The 19,498-nt window shown below is 44.1% G+C and overlaps 1 protein-coding gene across 3 annotated transcripts in view; it reads right to left on the reverse strand.

Annotated features, from left to right (window-relative positions):
- Nucleotides 1–19,498, reverse strand: part of heph (polypyrimidine tract-binding protein 1 heph) — a 173,994-nt gene that overhangs the window by 131,159 nt on the left and 23,337 nt on the right. For all 3 annotated transcript variants that reach the window (XM_033383690.1, XM_033383681.1, XM_033383712.1), the window contains one exon: nt 15,260–15,289. Coding sequence is in view for 1 of the 3 variants with exons in the window: in XM_033383681.1 (XP_033239572.1) it covers nt 15,260–15,289 (30 nt within the window). In the remaining 2 variants the exon portion in view is untranslated. Of the gene's footprint in view, nt 1–15,259; nt 15,290–19,498 lie in introns of those variants that run through there.

Below are 19,498 nucleotides of genomic sequence, written 5' to 3' on the forward strand. Positions count from 1 at the left end.
CGCCCCTGGCACTGATATCACATGTACACAGATACAGATACAGATACAGATACAGATACAGATACGGCACAGACTCCCAGATACAATGAGGTGGCAAGTTAATGAGCAGGTGGCTGCCACTGCCACTGCCACTGCCGCTGAGTCATTCGGCTGGGGGGCTGGAGCATTGAACCCCTGGTCATGAGTGCAATTATCATTCAATCAATCAATCAATTTGCATAATCGATGGCATCTTTCAAAACAATAAATCAGTCACTCGCTCAATCATTCAATCTTTTGTAATTCAATGATTAATTAAGCAAAACTTTTGTTTCATTCGAGAATGGAAAACATTTCCATGTCCCTGGGGGGACGGGACTGGGAGATGGAAAGACCAGATGTCCCGACGGCGCCTCTTTCCATAGATACATTCCATATCTATCCATAGCATAGCCACCTTAGAGCCCTTGACCCGGCCTATCGATAGTTGGATCCCATCTCGATCGGCAGGGCTTGAGCGGACGAAAAAGGAAGGAGAAGAAAACACATTGAAGAAAGGAGAGTTAAAGAAAAGTTGTAACCTCGAGATTATGTGTAAAAAGCAATGAAACGGGAAGACTAAAAGAAGATTACGGGTTTCTTTACGGAACCGGAGAGCTGCTCTGCCTTGGCTGCTGCCTTCCACATCGTTCTACCATCCTCCAACCAGAAAGGAACATCCGCTCGGCCCGCCTTGTAGCGAAATCTTGTAACAGTATGAAATATCTAAAAACAAGCTACTTAAACAAATAATAAACCAGTTGAAATGTTCTGAATTGCGACTCACATAATGCGAGACACATATTCCACCCGGTAAAAGGCAGTCGCCACCACCCAACCATCATCAATCCCTTCTACCAACTACTGACACTTCCCTACCCCCACCTCACCCCTCCCACACCTTATTATGTAATACTAATCTATTAGCCCTGCTCTGGTTATCGCAAAACGCAAAAACGTTGCGATTTGACTGCCAAATCGCAAAAGTACGTGCTCCGGTTTTGGCAAATCGTAAGATTCTTACGATTTCAACCCAGTTGCCAATGAGCTTCTGTTTTCAAAAAGTAATTAGACTTGAGGCATAAATACGAACGATAATCAGTTATCGATCCCCAGCAACCCTGCGCATTTGCCCTGCTGTTCAGAGGAGCATATCGAAGTTCCTCTGTCGGCCTCAGACTCTCTTTAACAAATTCTCTCTAGGAAAGTGCCTCTCGTATGTTTCTCGTTATTGTATTATGCCACATAATTAATGAATAAATTAACAAAATATAAATTTAAATGTATATAACTTTATATTGGAGTTTATATACAATTGGAAGTACTGTGACATATACATTAATATATTCAATAAAATGTATATCCAATCACACTTCAAATTTTACTTCACCCAAAAAAAACCAAAAGAAGATAGAATATCGTTATCAATAGCTGGCGATAGGTGAAAAATACATCGTTTGTTCCTTAATTCGCGAATTTTTCGTCTTCTTTTTTGTATCATATAATGTCTTTGCTGAAATATTCTTTCGGTTCGATGAAAAGAATATTTGTGTATACAGATTTTGCGTCTCTTCCATTCTTTTCTTGTCACCTTTCCTTATCGATGGACTTATTTTTTAATATGGGAAGTGAAGATTATCGTCTGCGTTCCTCCAAATGAAAATCACATTTTTTATCAAATTAAATATCGGAAAACAATTTGGGGAGGAAACACTCTCCATGGCAAAAAGTGGCGAAAATCGGAGCACGCAGAACTCAATTTTTAAACGTAAATCTTTAAAAACCCGGAGCAGGGCATTATATATTGAAACTTGATCTGATTGTACGTCCTAAATCTATCCAATCAACAATGAGCTGCTCTGGCATTAATATTGTGCGAAAGCCAGGTGTTCAAATAGCCAAAACAGCAGGTTTTTTCCTCATTCTGTCTGTAATATTGAACCGATTTGGATGAGATTTGGCAATTTAGTGGCTGTGGTCATTCTCTATGATTCTCAATTTGCTGTTTTCCTCTACCCTCAAAATTGTGGCTGCCATAGAGTGGCAAATCACACAAGTCTGTCCCCAAAAACCGTTTAATCCTTCTTTTAAAGTCTTTGAGATCTCGGAAACATTTCCCTTCTGTTTGTTACAAGCATTCCCTTTGGGCGTTTCCTTCAACAGCAAAACTCTTGGCCAAATATTTGGCCAATAAGAAGTTTTCAAGTTTTCTCGAATGCAGATTATGGAATGGCCCTAATTTTTAAGCACAGTCAACAGATTTGCCACAGTGCCATCAATCGATTTGCCACAGACAAACTACACATCCAGCAGGCATTTCCTTCGTTCTATCTTTTTTATCAAGTATCTGTGGGGGGGCTCCAAGGACTCCGGGGTGGAGGCAGACTGCATCGTACACAGACGCAAATCGCATTAAAAAGCTCAAATCGTTTAGATTTGCGACACCAAGAAGAGGCACGGCCGGGGGGCAAGGAGGGGGGTGGGGGGGTGCGATGTCTGTGGCAACAATAACGAAATCCAGCCAAGAAATTGTGCAGATTTGTGCATGACAAGTGAAAGTAAATAGAGAGTGGGGTCAGGGGTCACGACGCCCCATATTTCAATCACAAAAAAAAGGAAAAAGGAAGAACTCTGGCTGGCGGATGGCTCTTAATGCGCTGGGAAAACACGCCAAGAAGTTGCAGGGGCAGAGGCAGTGGCAGAGGCAGAGGCAGTGGCAGTGGCAGTGGCAGGGCCAGGGGCAGGACTTGTTGCAACACACAGAAGCAAGACGCGCGGCCCTGTGGGAGGTGTCGACAGAAATTGAAAAGCGAAATGCTCGGCATTTGCATAAATTTGTGTTGACGGTGGCAAACGTTCGGCAGGGGATCTATTGAACGGATGAATGATAAGAATGATAAGAACAGAGCCCGCCCCGGGCTCAGAGCTGCCACGTTGCACGTTGTCTGGTGCCTGGTGCCCCCTGCAACGCCTAAAACTATGCAACACGCCGCACAGTGCCGAGCAAGTGTGTGGAAAATCCTTTTCTGTTAAGGATTTGCCCCACGAGGATGCGGTGGCGGCTTTGTTGAGAGTCTCTTGCCTGTGTTGCATGTGTTGCAAGTGTGCATGCGTGTGGTTTTGTGCCGCATCAAATTGCATTAGTGTTGAAAGCAGCACAAAAGCAGAAAAGCCGCCCCAGAAAGCCGCTTCCCCCGAATCCGAAGATGCATCTGGGTGCCCCTTCCATGGGGGGGCAAGGGAGAGAAAAGCCTCTCTCTGGCTCTGTGGGTGTGCCCTTCTCTCTCCCGCTCTTTCTCGACGGTTTTTGCCTTTTAGCATTCTGATCCAAGCGCCTCCCGGAAGGGGGAGTGCCAGTGGGCGTGTAATGCTGCTACTTTCGCCTGGCTTTGGGGCAAAGCCTCCTGCCTCCTGCATGCTGCATGCTGCATACGAAATTCAAAGCCAAAGCCCGGCTGCAGCGCCCACCATCCATTCATCATTTAGCGAGGAGGCGCCACCCCCCTCCCCCCTGCCCACCAAAATCACGTGGCTGTTGTAATTAAAAATGTCAACGCACAACAGATTTTCCAATCAGGTTGCATGCAGCACAAAGATCCAATGACTGCCGCCTTGGATGTGGCACCATTCGTTGAAACAGTTGCAACGTTAAGCCTGGTTTTCCACCAGGAAACGAGTCTTAATTTGGCTTATGAATAATACTAGGAGCAGGGGGAGCAGGGTGGAGCAGGGGGAGGGGAAAACAATCCTTCGTTTTGATGTGATTTCGCCTTTTTTTCCCCCAGCAGCTGCGGCAGCTCCTTTGGCTCCTCCCTCCTCCTTCTGCTGCTGTCTGGGCAGCACTTTCAATCACTTTTATCTGCCACATGTGGCAGTCTGTGTGCTGGGTGCAGCCCCATTCGTAGCAACGAATCTGACTGACGGCAGACAAACATTTTTCGCAAATTAAATGAAAACACCTGATGATATTTGGAGTAATAACTTCTTCCGACTCTTCTTTCAACAAGGCCCCCCTCGCCCCCCTCACCCTCTCTGGCTGGCTGCTGCCTGATGGATTCCTTCCACTTTTGGTGGCAAGTTTTTTGCCGTGCTGCCTGCAGATACATTTATTCGATGGATGGAGGAACATGGCATGCTCCTATGGTTGCTTCTATGGAATACCCTCTCTGTTAAGGGTACACGAATAAATATTGTGCCACTCTAAACAAAAAACCCGAACAGATGGCAAACAAAAGCAAAAATGGGAGCTAAACAAATGGCCACCACACACACACACACACAGACACACGTTCTCCCCATTCAGATGAGACTTTTTCTCTTCCCGAGAATACCCCTCCCTCTCTTTACATGCAAAAACAAAAAGAGTGTGCGAGGGGCGGCCTTGAACTGCGGCTACGACTGCGCACCAGACCAAAGCAATTGAGCTGTCAACCCAAAAGGCAAAAGAAACCAGCAAATACAATGAGAGACAAAGAACAAAAAAAAAAGGCAAAGGAAAAAAATGAAGACGAAGCCGCAGCCGTAGCCGAAGATTGAAGCTGTCTGTCAACCCAAAAGGCAAGAGCAAAACCGAAGACATCGAAGCTAAAGCGAAGACGCAGCCCAAAGCCGAAGCCCAAAGCCAAAGCCGAACTGAAGCCGCAGTCGCAGCCCACAGCCGAACTGAAGACGCAGTCGCAGCCCACAGCCGAAGTGAAGACGCAGCCGCAGCCCAAAGCCGAACTGAAGACGCAGAGGCAGCCCATAGCCGAAGTCGAAGACAAAGACGACGGACGAAAAAAGTCCCATGGAAAAAGCAAAAACAAAAGGCAGCCCAAGAGGCGCGTTCGCGCACCATCAAGAATCGCAAACAAAGCCCAAGAATTGAATTGAAGCCTTTTTGTTGCTTTCGTTGTTTTTTCTTGCTCTCTCTCGCTCTGTTATTTCATGCCTTGACTGTCAATAAATGAGCTTCGTTTTGGTGTGAAATTGAATGCGCAGCCACGAAGAATAGCAGCCGTCGGTAAAACAATCGCAGCAGCAAATTGTAAGGAATGGAATGATCGGATCAAGTGCTCTTCAAACTCTGCCAAATTGGGATTTCATCCAGCAGCGAATTGTTCTAGAAATTAATAACGAAAACTTTTTAAGGCATTCGAATTTCGAACACACATAAATCGTTCGCCGTGGGGCACGCAACTAAAGTGCGTGACAAAACTATAAGACTATCGGATCTAAGAGCTTGAAAAGCGATAAATATTTCTTGAAAATTATTCATCTTCAAAATGGAATTATGTATATTTACTGATTATTGGAATATTGCGATGATAATCCGTATACATACATTCAGCAAGATGTAGTACATAGATCGTAACTATCGTTGGGGCTTTACTTGATAGATATTAACGAATTCGTATATAATATCCTTATATATCATAATACCAAAGCAGATTTACATATCTGTAGAATGGTGGATACACAAAAAAGTTTTCTAGATACATTTTCTTTCAAATTTCGCTTAATTATAGAGTAATTCTTATAGAAACCCTTTGAATCCCTGGTGGGAAATAGTCCCTGTTCGCTTATGGGAAACTTTTCCACTACTGACGAACTTTCATAGAGCGAATCTCAATGGGGATTCGTTGTATGGAAAATTCTTAGCATTCGTTTTCGAATATTCATTTTTTGGAAATTATGGGATGGAAATAAACTTGTCATATAGAAAACTTCGTTATAGCAAAATTCGACTCTACAACTCTGGCACGCACTGTACTTTGGTACATCTTAAAGATACGCCATTTTTGGGAGGGGGATTCGAGAAATCCTTTTACGTAGTAGACGAGCGAGCCACAAACTCGGACTCGGTTATTAATAAATTTTGCTAAGCCCGGGGTAATGAGGGTCTCTCGGCCCCCAGCCTCTCATTTGCCTCTGTTTTTGGTTCTCTTGTTTAATTTTTTGTGGTTTTTTTTTTTGGTCATGCCGGGCAGCGTGTGTTAATGACATCTGTGCCACCGAGAAGGAGAGAGAGACGGATAGAGAGAGGGTGGGGGGGGCAGAGAAGAACGAGTTTTGGTCTTGTCTTTCGGTCTGGTGTTTTGGCTCTGTCTGTCAGGCGTTGAAAAATGTTTGTGCATGAGAAATTGCCTTGGCCCAGGCCTGCAGTAGACACATAAATTCTCATTTAGCAGCGTCAAATTAATGACTTCAAAAACGTCTCTCATTGGGCACTGGGACTGACATAAGCCCCCCCCACCCCCCCACCCCTCCCCCTCCCGGCCGCGAAACGTGTCTTTCCCGCCATAAAACTGTTTTGTAGAGATTCCAGTGTTCCAGTGGAGACCCACACAGCTGATCGCGGAGGGCTTACAGATGGTAATGATGAGCTCATGCCTGAAATGGCGAGTGGAAAAACTTGTCGGACGGCTTAACCGGCCGTCGGCTGTCGGCTGTCGGCTGTCGGCCATCGACTGCCGGCCGGCAAACCCAACAACCACAAGCACACACACACTGGCGGCATGCAACTACTGCCACTACGGGGCCACTAAGCCTGAATGAAATTATATAATATACAAAGTCTTTTCTGAAGTTTTTCTTTTTATTCATGGGAATTTTTGCTCACATCTAAAACATGTGCAAATTTATGGGCTTCTGGTTTTTGTGTGGAGGAAACGAAACTTGTACTATTTTATGATTCTCGTTTCTCAAAAGGGGAAACCGTGGTGTCTCTCCTGGCACTGGGATCATGGGAACGGATAGTTTTTACTGGGGGTCAAAACAGCCGTAAAACACCCCAAAAAAGAGACATGTCTGGGAGGTTTCTTCAAAGAAAACATAACATTTTAAAGGTAGTCAAACTTTTTCTTGGAGAAACAAATTTTGTCACAGAAAATAGTGTAAAACATTCAAAAACATTAATGAATCTAAGTCCGATACCTTCAAAGAATTTGGAATATGTTGGGTTTCTATTCACTAACAACCTCTATTATTTTTTACCTTTAAACCAGCCAAAAAAAACTAATTTTTTGGTGACTTCCAATTCCCTATGCAGCTTTTTTCCTTAGCAAATTTGTTTACAAAACGCCATTCATGGGCAAACATCTCCCTCTCACTCGCACTCGTCTTTCGGCCACAGCTTTTGTTTACGATCCTCTCTGAGCGTAAGCTTCCTCTCCCAGTAAGCGCTCTCTCACCAAGCAGGCACGAGCAGGATGATATGGGGAGGGTCCAGCCAATCGGCACTCAGAGTGACAAGCGCTAGAAGGAGATGGCAAACATTCTGCGTTCTGCTCGTTTGCAGGCAGAGAGAGACGCGTCGCCACGTAATTACTTGGACAAGACACCCACACCTTTGCCTCCTCTCTGAGCGCAAAAATGAGCAAATGACAAGGATGGACAGACATAAACCTCTCTCTGGCGCTCAGCCACATCAAGAAGAAGAGCTTTTATCGGCTCGAGTATGATCCTCTCTCAACACAAGATTAAACACTGGAAATAATTTCGTGTTTAAATCTGACAAATCTGATTCTTGTTTGTACCCTAAAAAAACGGCAGGAAGGAAAGGAAACTTAATTTTTAATACTTTATAACTTTCAATTTTGTTCTGCCAAGGTCGTTTAATGCTGACGCGATGCCTTTTTCTATCGTTTCTCAGGGTTTTTCCCATAATTAATCAAAGCTCAAGCTTGGGCTCTGATCAAGCAGGGGCTGGGGCTTGATTCATCTCTTTCTTAAGAAGATGTAAGCAAATAAGGAAATTATGCAAATTTGTGGTCTAAGAGAAGGGGGAGTATTGGGATGGGGATGGGGATTGGATGTTTAATGTCTGATTAGCATGCGGCTATTAATAGAAGCCGAAGAGCCGGAGACAGCTCTAAGTGAATTTTGAGGCACGTAGGATTCGGTCTGTCCCATCAGGGCCATGGGGCTAGATGGATGATGACACTTTTCGGTTGGTCGACCAAGCCGCAACACCACACTCCCCCCCCCACACACACACACAAAATAATTAGCAATGAAATCACGTGCAAGTAGCCGGCGGAGCGGAGCTTCCACCTGGGTCTCGGGTCTTGCGGGTTTTACCAGCTGCCAATTTCAATTACGAGGCCAAGAAGCGAAAACTCTCTTTGGGCCGGGCCCCGAGGTGAGGCCTTTAAATGAGAGCCGTGACTAATTACAAATTAAATTGACAGAAAACGTGTTTAACGTGCTGCACTTTCCAGGTGCTACATAAATTATGAGCAAGCTTTAAGTTCTTTTTTTTTTCTCCCTGTCATCCGCCCAGACATAAGGTCGGTGGTCGGTGGTCGGTGGTCTCTCCCATAAGCCACAAGTCAGATGGCAGGTGTGTGCCGCCTGCTCGTAACAGTTGCATCCACAGACAGAGACAGACAGTCGAGATTAGCTGCTGCTCTGCTCTGCTCTGATGTTCTCTCTCCGTGCAACAAGTTAAGCCGCTGCTGACATGTTGAATGGTCAATGTTTTAGCTGTTGCACCTTTGACATGCATGCATCTGTATCTGTATCTGTATCTGCATCGGTGTATCTGTGTATCTGTGTATCCGTGCATGCATGCGTGTGTGTGTGTCTGTCTGTGACCCGAAAAGCCAACCAGCTAAGTCCTTACATCCTTACACAGATCTCACAGATATCCCTGCGACTCGTATCCTGGCCACTCGGTGCTTGGGATGCCTGCAATTAGCTCAATGGCTGGCCATATATGTTTTTATACCCTGTAATAACGATGGGGTGTGCAAATTTCTCATAAACGAATGGCCTCGAACGATTTGGGGGATTTTCTTTGATGAAAACCCATACAAGTACCGAAATTATGGCCTATCTAGAGGCTGAAACTTTCCAAAAATTGTTCATCTGGAAAGCCAGATGCCATACCATCCATAATTTTCTAGACATAAACCCCAGCTTTGGGCTGTGGATAGTTAAGGATATTCTCTACCAACTCAAAGAAATTCATTGAAAACGAATGAAATTCACAAAGAAATACAAATTTAAGGACATTGAGGCACTATTTTTTCCAGATATAAGAAGAGATTTTGCAATATTACAGGAAATATTGTGGAATATTGTGGGATGTGACAACGAAATAAGGAATACCCCTGATATATATATATATACATAATTTATTGCATTGAACACCCTGTGTTATGAAGACCTTTTATAATAAAATATATAATCTGTTCTGTTCTGTTGCAACCTTCTTATAATCCACACGTGTGATTCTTTCCACCTATGTCATAATCCCCCATGACTCGTACGCTCTCTCTCCCTCTCATTCTTCCACTTTTTCTCTCACAGAGTAGCTTAGCAGCACAGAATCTCCAGTGCAGATTTAGTGCCATAATTTTTCGACGCAAAAACTATTTGAAAACAGCAAAATCCAGTATGTTCCATTATTCCCACCGTTCCAATTCGCGCAAACGAATGTTCTGCTTATGGAACAGTGGCATTTTTATTAGTGGGTATCCTCTGGCCGACTCTGTTGGCCGTTACTCGTTTCTTTTCTTTATTTTTCTGGTTTTAAGCTGAAATCTAATCCGGTTCATTTGCAGTTGAAAGCGCTTTCGCTTGTCTGGGCTCTGAGTTCTGGGCTGCATGGGAAATATGGGAAATATGAGAATATCCACGAAATGAATAAAGCCAGCTTTTTGGTATTAAAAGGTGTGTGGGTGGACTCAGAGGGGGGACTCAGTTAGCTGGAAATTAGTTTATGGCTACAGCGAGCGAGCGAATTGATTGCGAAATCCAATCAGAACCGCGTGGGGTTTTTTTTCCCCACCGTTTTACGTTTTTCAATATATAAATCCACATTTTCAAGAGAGCGAAAGGCACTTGCCTAATGCAGCTATTAGCCTGGTCTACAGCAGCAGGTAAGTGGATACTGCAATCGCTGACTGGCTGCTGCCATGGCCATCATCCTGCCGCGGCGCCTGCCACTCCACGGCGCACGCACACAATAATGGAGAAAATCAGGACACGAGGCACAAACACAAACAATCTCTCGCTTGCTGCAACGTCTGACAAGCCTCCGACAGCAGCTGGAGAAGCTCATCCTCTCGCTCCTTCCACCAGAACATGGTGTGGCATGGTGTGGCATGGTGGGGCATGGTGCGGCATGGTGTGCCATGGTGTGGCATGGTGTGGCATGGTGTGTGTTGTGCAGACGAGAACGTCGTGTCGTGTAGTTTTAATTAATTTAATTTCACGCTCATAAAATGCCAAACAATGTGAAAAACTCACACGAGTTGAGGCGCCACGCAGGAAAAGTTCCGAAAGTTGGGGCTAGAGATCCCGCATCTGTGGAGCACAGGTTGAACGCTTTAAACTTGTCCTGTCCGCCTGCATGCGACACGGAACGTAATTAACACAAATCCATCCACCCGGACGGACGGACGGACGGACGGAGGCCACACAAATTTCTCATAATTCAATTCCGGCGGAGGAACGGGCACATCCAGCGAAAAACTCTGTCCGTGACGGCTTTGAATTGAGATCACTGACTCGACCGACGACGATCGACAGCAATTGGAGGCACTTAGCGCGTATCCGTGTCACTTTTGAGTGACTGCCTTTGTGGGTTAGTGCGACGCTGCACTAGTGCGGCACCAGTGGCACTTGCAACACGCGATCGACGGCGAGGGAAAGCCAATAGAATAAACAATGTCATTTGGGAAAGACAATCGGAGACGTTTCACTTCCACTGTCCCGTCCACGACAAGGAAGGCAAGGAAATCGGATTTAAGTGTTCCAGTTTCACCGTTCCACATTTTTTTGTATCATTTCCACTGTTCCACTAGTCGGTGTTATGTGGAAATTACTCCTACAATATAAAAACACACTCATGATCCATTTTTAGTGTTCCACTAGTCGGTTATCTGTGGCAATTATTCATACAACCTAATAAAACACAGTTCTGATCCATTTCCACTGTTCCACTAGTCGGTTATCTGTGGCAATTACAGCTAAAACCCAATAAAATACCCTTGTGATCCATTTCCACTGTTCCACCGTTTAATTCCACTATTCCCAGGTCCTTGATGAATTCAATCGTTGATGCGCTGTGGCAATTACCCCGGATGCATTCGTTTCGAAAGGCACAAAGAGTTTTAATGATAGCTTGAAGGGATCGCCGTGGCTGCCCTTAATTTTACTCCCTCTCACACAGTGGCTTAGCATTGTTAGACATACAAAAATGCTATAAGAATGAATGCGCTTACTGCTTAAAGAAGGGATCACTGTGGCTCCCTCTCTCCATCCTTGAGCGCATACATTCCTTCCCTTTCTATCTCTCTCACAGAGTAGCTTAGCTTGGTTAAAATAAAATAATGCTTTAAGAATGAAGCGTTTACTGCCTTGAGAAGGGGTCACTGCCCCTCACTTCTTCTATTTCTATCTCTCCTTCACAGAGTGGCTTAGCTTAGGGAATCTCCTAGACGAACCTTCCCTAAAGGGCGACAGGCTTAGCAGTTTCAAAAGTGCCTACCACTGTTTTTGTTTATGCCCCAATCGGGGGCAATCACAGCCATCTACCTGGAATGTTCCTCCTATATATTTTTCTCTTCCACCGAAAAGTGAGTAAATTCCATGAAACGAATGCCCAAAAGCAGATGTTTATTCCCACAGCCAGTGAAAGAAATAAGTCCCCACCGTAGTATGGCTTTTTCTTTGATTCGATCGACTAGTACTATTTCTGTGCTCTTTTTCGATGATGATGTTGAGCTGATTTGGTCTACTGATTCGCATAATGAACACACACGGAACACGGCCACGGAACGGAATGGAATGGAAAGAGGGCAAGAGAGAGAAAGCCCCCCCAAAAAAGAAACCCAAATCCCAATCTCAATTCGGTTTTGCCCCCAAGAACAGAAAAACATTCAAAGGTTACCAAAACAACAGTAGAATGAATATCTTATACACAATCCGAAAGATCTGTGGAATCTGAATATCGGATGATCGGATGATCTTCCAGTGGTTGGCGGGCTGATCTTTAGCTCCGCTCCGTGCATAAATATTTAGCTGATGTTTGCATTCGGGGAGAGGGTAGAGGACCCCTTACCATCGCGTGAGATCTCTGGATGGATGCCCGCCTGCCTGGCCGCCTGATGGACTTCCGTCTGCGTCTGGCTTTTGTTTATTTGCTCAGCGACTTTCGCAGAAGAACCAAAGAATACGATGTTTCGTTCTGTTGATTTTCTGGGCAAATGGTGGGAGGAGAAAAACACATCTGCAGAGGCTCGCCGAGTGACTAATAAGTGCCACAAAAGGCGTGGCACTCGGCCGAGTCTCGCCTCAGAATCTCGTAGCTCATTAAAGCAATTTTCTGATTAGCAACGCTGCCATAATTTATAGTTTCTATTTGCGGTCAATTAAACATCCATCTTGGCGCGCTCTGATAACCGAAAAAAAAGGGCAGGCCTTTTGGCAGCCGTCCAGGCAGGCGGCTATGCGGCCACCATGCAACCTGTTGTTGCCACCAGTCCATCTTCCCTTCATCCGAGATAGAATGTATCTCTATCTTGCTCTGTTTTCTCTGTCTTGCATGGAAAATGCTACACATTTCGGGCTGGCAAATCACGCAAATGAAATGCACAAAATATGCGCCATTTATAACATGCCCCAAGAGTCCCCTCCGACCGCCCCGACCCCCAGGCATGCCCTGTCTCATACTTTGTAGAACGTGTGGCAGGCAGGCGGGCATGCTGCCTAGAAATGTGGCAGAAATTATGAGGCAACAGGCAGCAGGCCACAGGCTGGCAGACCACAAAGAAGACGTTGCCGTTGCACACAAGAGTCGAGGCTGCACCACCACCTGCACCACCCTCCTCCCTCCCTCCCTGCCTCTCGCGCTCTCTCCCTGGGAAAGCACCCTGTCAACCCTGGCCACACTCAATTGCGCGCTAATTTAGCGCAGCTCGCACTTAATAATTTCTTTTCATAATTGAGTGCAAGACGGAGAAGAGATGACAGGGAAAAGCGACCAGGAGATTGCAATGGATAGCGGGCAGAGAGAGGGTTGCAGCGGGGGGGTGGGGGTGGGTGACCACTGAAGAGGGTTGCCAGGTGAGTAACCCCAAACAAAAAAAGGAAAAGAAACAAAATTGGTACTTGAAAATGCAAATTTATGTTTTTACATTTTTCCCACAAATTTATAGATTTTTTAATGTTCCACTTCCACTGTTCCAATTAAAAAGGAAGCCCTTGAGTGACTCCCTTCAATGATAAAATTCCATTGTTTACCCGTGAATGTTGCATTTCACTGTTCCATGAATACTGACCAAGTTTCACTGTTCCACTAACACTATTACATTGCTCTGCTCTGCTGTCTGTTTAATTATAGCTGTTCCATTACGAGAGTTTCAATTCCACCGTTCCACACTGTTATTGTGGGATATTGACTCGCTGTAGAAATTGTACCATTATTGAAACTGTTCCAAGCGGAAATGGGACATTTGCAATGGTAGTGCAACATTGAAAGAGGGCCATTAATACTGATCCACTATCAGTGATCCCCTGACACTCGTGCATTATCTTTGTTCCATAATATATGGCCTATTGTCTGTTCTATAAAGCTGTTTTATTACACGTGTTCCAATTCCACCATTAGACATTGATAAAAATAATGGAAATAATGACTTCAAAAATGTTGGACTGGTAATGGAACATCCCCATTTGTAGTGCTACATTGAAGAGGCTCCACCATTAATACTGATCCATTGTGATCGATCCACTAGCTCTGATACATTCTCTTTGTTCCATAATATATGTTCCACTGTGTCTGCTCAGCTATGCATGTCCCATTTTCCAAATGTTCCACTATTCTTAGAATTATTAAAATATTGTCTCGCTGCAGACGTTTTTCTATGATTGAAAAGAGTGTAAAGTGGAAATGGAACATTCGCAATTGAAGTGAAAAATAGAAGAGCGTTCATTAGGGTCCAACACACATATCTTTCTTCCATAATATGTCTGTTCCATTACCCATGTTCTGGTTCCACTGCTCTGCATTTCTTGTAGTGGAATAATATATGAGAAACAGCGTACAATGGAAATGAAACACTCGCAATTGTAGTGCAATATTGAAGGGGCTCCATCTATAGTGAATCCTTATCACTGCTCCCCAAACACTCCTATCTTTTTTCCATAATATGTCTGTTCCATTACCCATGTTCCGGTTCCCCTGTTCCACACAGTCCTAAGAATGAAAATATGGACCCGAGGAAGAATAAAAGTGCATTATTCTATGGCCACCAAAATTAAATTCCCCTAATCGAGTGGCCCACATTTCTATCGAGTCCCCGGTGGAATACCACATGTGGCACATGCGAAAAACTCCTCCATCCACCCTCTCGAGTGTCATTTAAATTATCAGCAATCATACGTATACTCGTACGATAGAGTGTGTCTCCTGCTATGATCGTTGCCACGCCGTGACGCGTTGATTGAGCACAACACCCAGTCGCTGCCCCTGCCCCAGTCCCTGCCCCTGCCACAGCCCCTGCCCCTGCCTTTGTCGCTGCCAAAAGCGGGAGCCAAAGAGGGATTTATGACAGGCATGCACTCTGCTTAAATCACAATGGAAAACGCTTTGAAGTGGTGCCCAAAAGAATGGCAACAATTAGTGGCAGATAATTAGGAGATACCGGTGTGGCAGCCCCCTCAAAGAGTGGGGATATCCAATCGAGCCATCGATCCTCTTTGTTTATCTGCTTTTGTGGCAGAGAAAGAGGCGCCCCCGAAATTGGTGTGGCAATTAATTTGCAATTTGCAATTTGTGCGGCCTATTGATGACACTTTGAGCAACGACCTAATTGGGCATCGGTTGCCCTCTCGACCGCACAAAAACAACGCAACAAAAGGAGGCAGACGCACACACGTAGAGGAGGAGGAGGCGGAGGAGGGGGAGGAGGAGGAGGAGCTCTCTCAAGGAAAAGACATTAGGAAACATAATGGCGTTTGTCGATTAATCAACTGTCTAAATAGTTGGCCTGCAGAGGGAGGGGAGGGGAGGGGAGACTGCCCCCCCCCCCCCTCCTCCCCCACTCTCCCATCCCACTTGCTTTGTGGCGGGCATAAAAATGCTCAACTGGGGGATTAAATAAATTAGCAATTTCTCTCGTAAATAAATCTCAATTTATATGAAAATCGATTACGTAGCGAATTTATTAATTATTTAAAAGGTTACCCCCCCCCCCTCCACCCTCATCGCCCCTTGAGAGGTAATTAATAAATAAATTATGAAACTTACGTTTTCTTTTTCGTCGTAGTGGAAACTTACCTGCAAAAAGATACAAAACACACAAAGGTTAAAGGTTAAATTGGGTTTTATTTTATTTTTTTTTTTTTGTAGCACATAAATTATTAAAAAATATGAATAGAGGTTTTTGTTGAAATTGAAAATCCATCAAGGAAATTGTGGAAATAAATCACGGCCCAAAAGAATGCGAAGAAAATTAATTTTCATGGGGGTTTTTCTGCGCTTTCTTCGCTTTCTTCGGCTGCTGCTGCTGTTGTCCTGCGGCTACAATTTATTAGTGTCAAAAGGACACTCCTCCTCCGCCACCCCCGCCACCCCCTAACCCTTGTGCAACAATTGATAACGTGTGTCGTGGCGGCCATTGTGGCAGCGTCCATTGTGCGGATGCCTCATAAGTCATTTTCTGTTTCTGGCCAACTCAAATAATTCATAATCGATCCCCAAAGGTCCCCAAAGGACTGTCGCTGGTTCTTTGGAGTCCCCCCCTGAGAGGCTCGCCCCCCCTGCCCCTCTCTGGAGACAAGTTGGTTGGGTCTCAGGACTAGGCAAAGCGGCACAGAGTCCAACATTTACTTATGCCACTCCGGGGCCATGGGGCATGGGGCATGTGGCACAGGTAATGGCTGGAACAAGACAAACACCGCACGCTCGCTGAATTTCTATTAAGCCAAATAACTCAAAAGTAATTGCCCGGCCCGGGCGTTTGTCGAATTGCACTCAGCTTTCGCCTCAAAGGAGGAGGATGGAGGCGCCACCCCCCTCCCCCACCGTCGTCTGTGGGGGATCATCAATATGTGCTCCTTAATGGATGCTTAAATAAATTATAACTTCAAATTGCGATTGCTGGCTGTGTGGCTGTGGGGGGGCTGTGGGGGCAAGGGCGAAAACTAACTCGACTTGTGGCAGTTGTGGCACGTAGCAGCAGCTAAATACATTACACGCTCCGACTGCAGTTGTGCGAAAATATTTACACGCGATTCCCTTGCCCCCGAAACTTGGTTATTCTTGTGGCAGGAGGGCGGCGGCGCGGTGGGCGGAGAGAGGGGAGCTAATAGCATTACATTTTTATTTTTGCAACTCTTTCAGGCGAGTGGAGTGTGCCACTTGCAACGCTTTTTGATTAAAAATGCATTGATGTGGAGATTAGTTTTTGGCGTAGCATACATTCGAGGGCTAATTGTGGCTGCCGCAAACACAATTAGCAGCCGCCCCACGCCACCGCCAGGACCCCCAAAGACAGATCTCTCTCACCCCCTCACCCCCTCTCTAGCTCTCTCTCTCTCGCTCTTTAAACAGATTGCACTCGAGAGCAGCAATCGTTTAGCCAGCAAGACTGCAACGTGCCGCAGTAAAAGGAGGCAGGCACACACAAGTCTTGCATACAAATTGCCACAAAGACAGACACAGGGAGGGGGGGGGGGAGGGACCCCCCCTGCAGTGGGTCAAACGTGAGCCTTTCAAAGGCTAAATGGACAAGGCTTAGAGGCCAGAGAGGGAGGGAGGGGTGCCGCCTGTCCGCCTGTCAGAAAATATCGAGAATATTGGCTAATTGATGGCCCAGACATGCATCCGAATACACGGTTCCACGCCGTTTAATACATCATCAAAATTTCACGTAAATTAATTAAGCTCTTTCGAGATACAATATCTATAGCCCCTGCTCGATTCTCTATTCTCGATTTTTGTTTTGTTTTAAGATTTATTTTTGGTTTTTCGGCGTCAAGAAGTGCATAACTTGGCCACGCTCCAACCGAAGCGAACTCGCCCCAACACTCGGCCCACGCAAGAAAAGAACAAAAAGAACGCACCAGAAGGCTGCCTGCCCCGAGCGGTGGCAAGGGGGCATGGTGGCACGGGGGGGGGTGGCACAAACGAAATGTTTAGATTTCCGTGAGAGCTATTTAAAAGGCATTTTTTATGGGCAACAAGTGTGAGAGAGATCAAGTGGACAAATAACATGCGACTAAAATATTAAGTATTAAATATATTTTATTGTATCTACGGCGGTGTCTGCATCTTGTATCTTTATGTGTATCTTTGCAGTGCGTTTCTAAAATATACGTTATATGCGGATGAAGAGATACGTTTCCTTAGCAACGGATAGGATTTGATAGGAAAGATTAATTGTATTTTCTGAATAGCCAGGAATTGAAATAATATAGTACTATAGTCACTTTATTCGATAAAAAGGTTAACAACCGATCAGTGAAGCAGTACTCCGTAGAGAACTCGTTTTAGCTTACTCGTTGCATAGTAAAAGCTGTTGGTTACTCGCTATAGTTTACTCGACGTTCTTACTCGCTGTAACCTACTCGTTTTAGCTTACTCGCTGCAGTTATCATTGTAATCGCTATAGTTGCTGCAGGAAAAGTTTAGTCGCTTTCGTTTAATCGCTCTAGGGTAGAGAGAACTTTTAGAAAACTCGTTGTAGCGCACTTGTTATAGCTTACTCGTTATAGCTTACTCGTTGTAGCTTACTCATTATCGCTCACTGTTTCAGAGTTATCGCTGTAGCGTGCTCGCTTTAGTTGACTCGACGAGGCTTACTCGCTATAACCTACGCATTGTAGCTTACTCGTTGCAGTAATTATTTTATATCGCTATAGTTTCCTTGCTGTAGGTTAAGTTTAGTCTCTTTCGCTTACTCGCTCTAGGGTAAACGCTGTATGTTACTCGCTGTAGCTTACTCGAAGTTATTTACCCACTGTAGAGAACTCGTTGTAGAGAAATCGTTGTAGAGAAATCGTTGTAGAGACCTCGCTGTAGAGAACTCGTTGTAGAGAACTCGTTGTAGAGACCTCGTTGTAAAGAACTCGTTGTAGAAATCTCGTTGTAGATAGCTCGTTTTAGCGTATTCGTGTATATTACTCTTTGTAGCTTACTCGCTGTATTACTCGTTACTTAATCGCTTTATCTTAATTTCTGTGGATCAATCGCTGTAGATTACTCGCTGTAGCTGTGGCTATTTTTCTGTGCAATACTTGTATCTAAATCTTAGTCGCTGTAGTTTACATGCTTTATCTAATTCGCTGTATCTTACTCGCTGTATCTAAATCGCTGTACACTATTCGCTGTAGCTTATGCTCTCTAGCTTTATCGCCCTAAATTATAGACTTTCATCTTAATTTAGTTCTGATAAAGAGAATACATCGAATAAGACCCAATTGGGAATACATAAAACAATATATTTTTCCAATATACACGACCTTCTCTATCTTCTCGCTATCAACCGCACTGTACCATCTCCTTGCCCATTTCCCACATCTCATAAAACATATGGCATATTATTATTTTTATTTCAAGCGGCGCCTCTTTGATTTGTTAAATGGGTTCAAAAATGAAGAAAAAAAAAAGCCATCCCCATAGCCAGACATTAGCCACTTTGTGTTAGCCACATTAATCTTGCCATCCCGTTCAGATTAGCCAAAATATTATGGTTTTCCATTCCCCCCCGGCAGAGTATGGCTGTCGGCTCTTGGCCATAAATCTGGGCCATAATTATGCCACTAAAAATATACAAGTTGTTGCATTGTTTATACACGCCACACAAAACCACCGACACCCAACAGCTACATGCTACATGCTACATGCCACAAGAAGGGCCATAAATTCGCCTGCCGTTTCCGGTGATTTGCAAAAATAAAAACCCATTCAAATCGAAATCAAAATCTTAATTCAGGCACCTTTCGGGCACCCCAAAATTCATCTTCGGGTCCATTTAAGTAGGTGGGAAATAGTTTTGATTAAGAGACAAATTTATAATGGCCCCAAAGTGACATTTATTTCGTGCGTGATCTTAGATCTTAGCGGAAAACATTTATCTTCATCAACAAATTCGTAACATGAGCAAAATTCATTTCTGTTTCCGCTTCTTTGAGCAGAATTTTGTATGTTTTATGCGAAGAATTCCACAAAATAGAGTCTCACATTTACAAAAATTTGGATTAATATTTAATACATGTTTAATTAATGTGTGAATTGATATTCCACTTTATTAACTTTTTCTAATTTTAATTTTTGGTTTTTTATTATTATTTTATTTTATTTAATTCATATTTTATTTTGTTTAATTAATGTTTTATTTTGTTTAATTAATATTTCATTTTATTATTATTTTATTTTATTATTACTTAATGTTATTATTATTTTATTATATTATTTTTGTGTATTTTTTATTTTTTAATTACGTTTTTTTTTGGTATTTTTTAACATTTTTTTGTTGTATTAAGT

This window comes from Drosophila pseudoobscura, chromosome 2 (genome assembly GCF_009870125.1).
Source record: "Drosophila pseudoobscura strain MV-25-SWS-2005 chromosome 2, UCI_Dpse_MV25, whole genome shotgun sequence".
Classification (NCBI taxonomy): Eukaryota; Metazoa; Arthropoda; class Insecta; order Diptera; family Drosophilidae; genus Drosophila; species Drosophila pseudoobscura.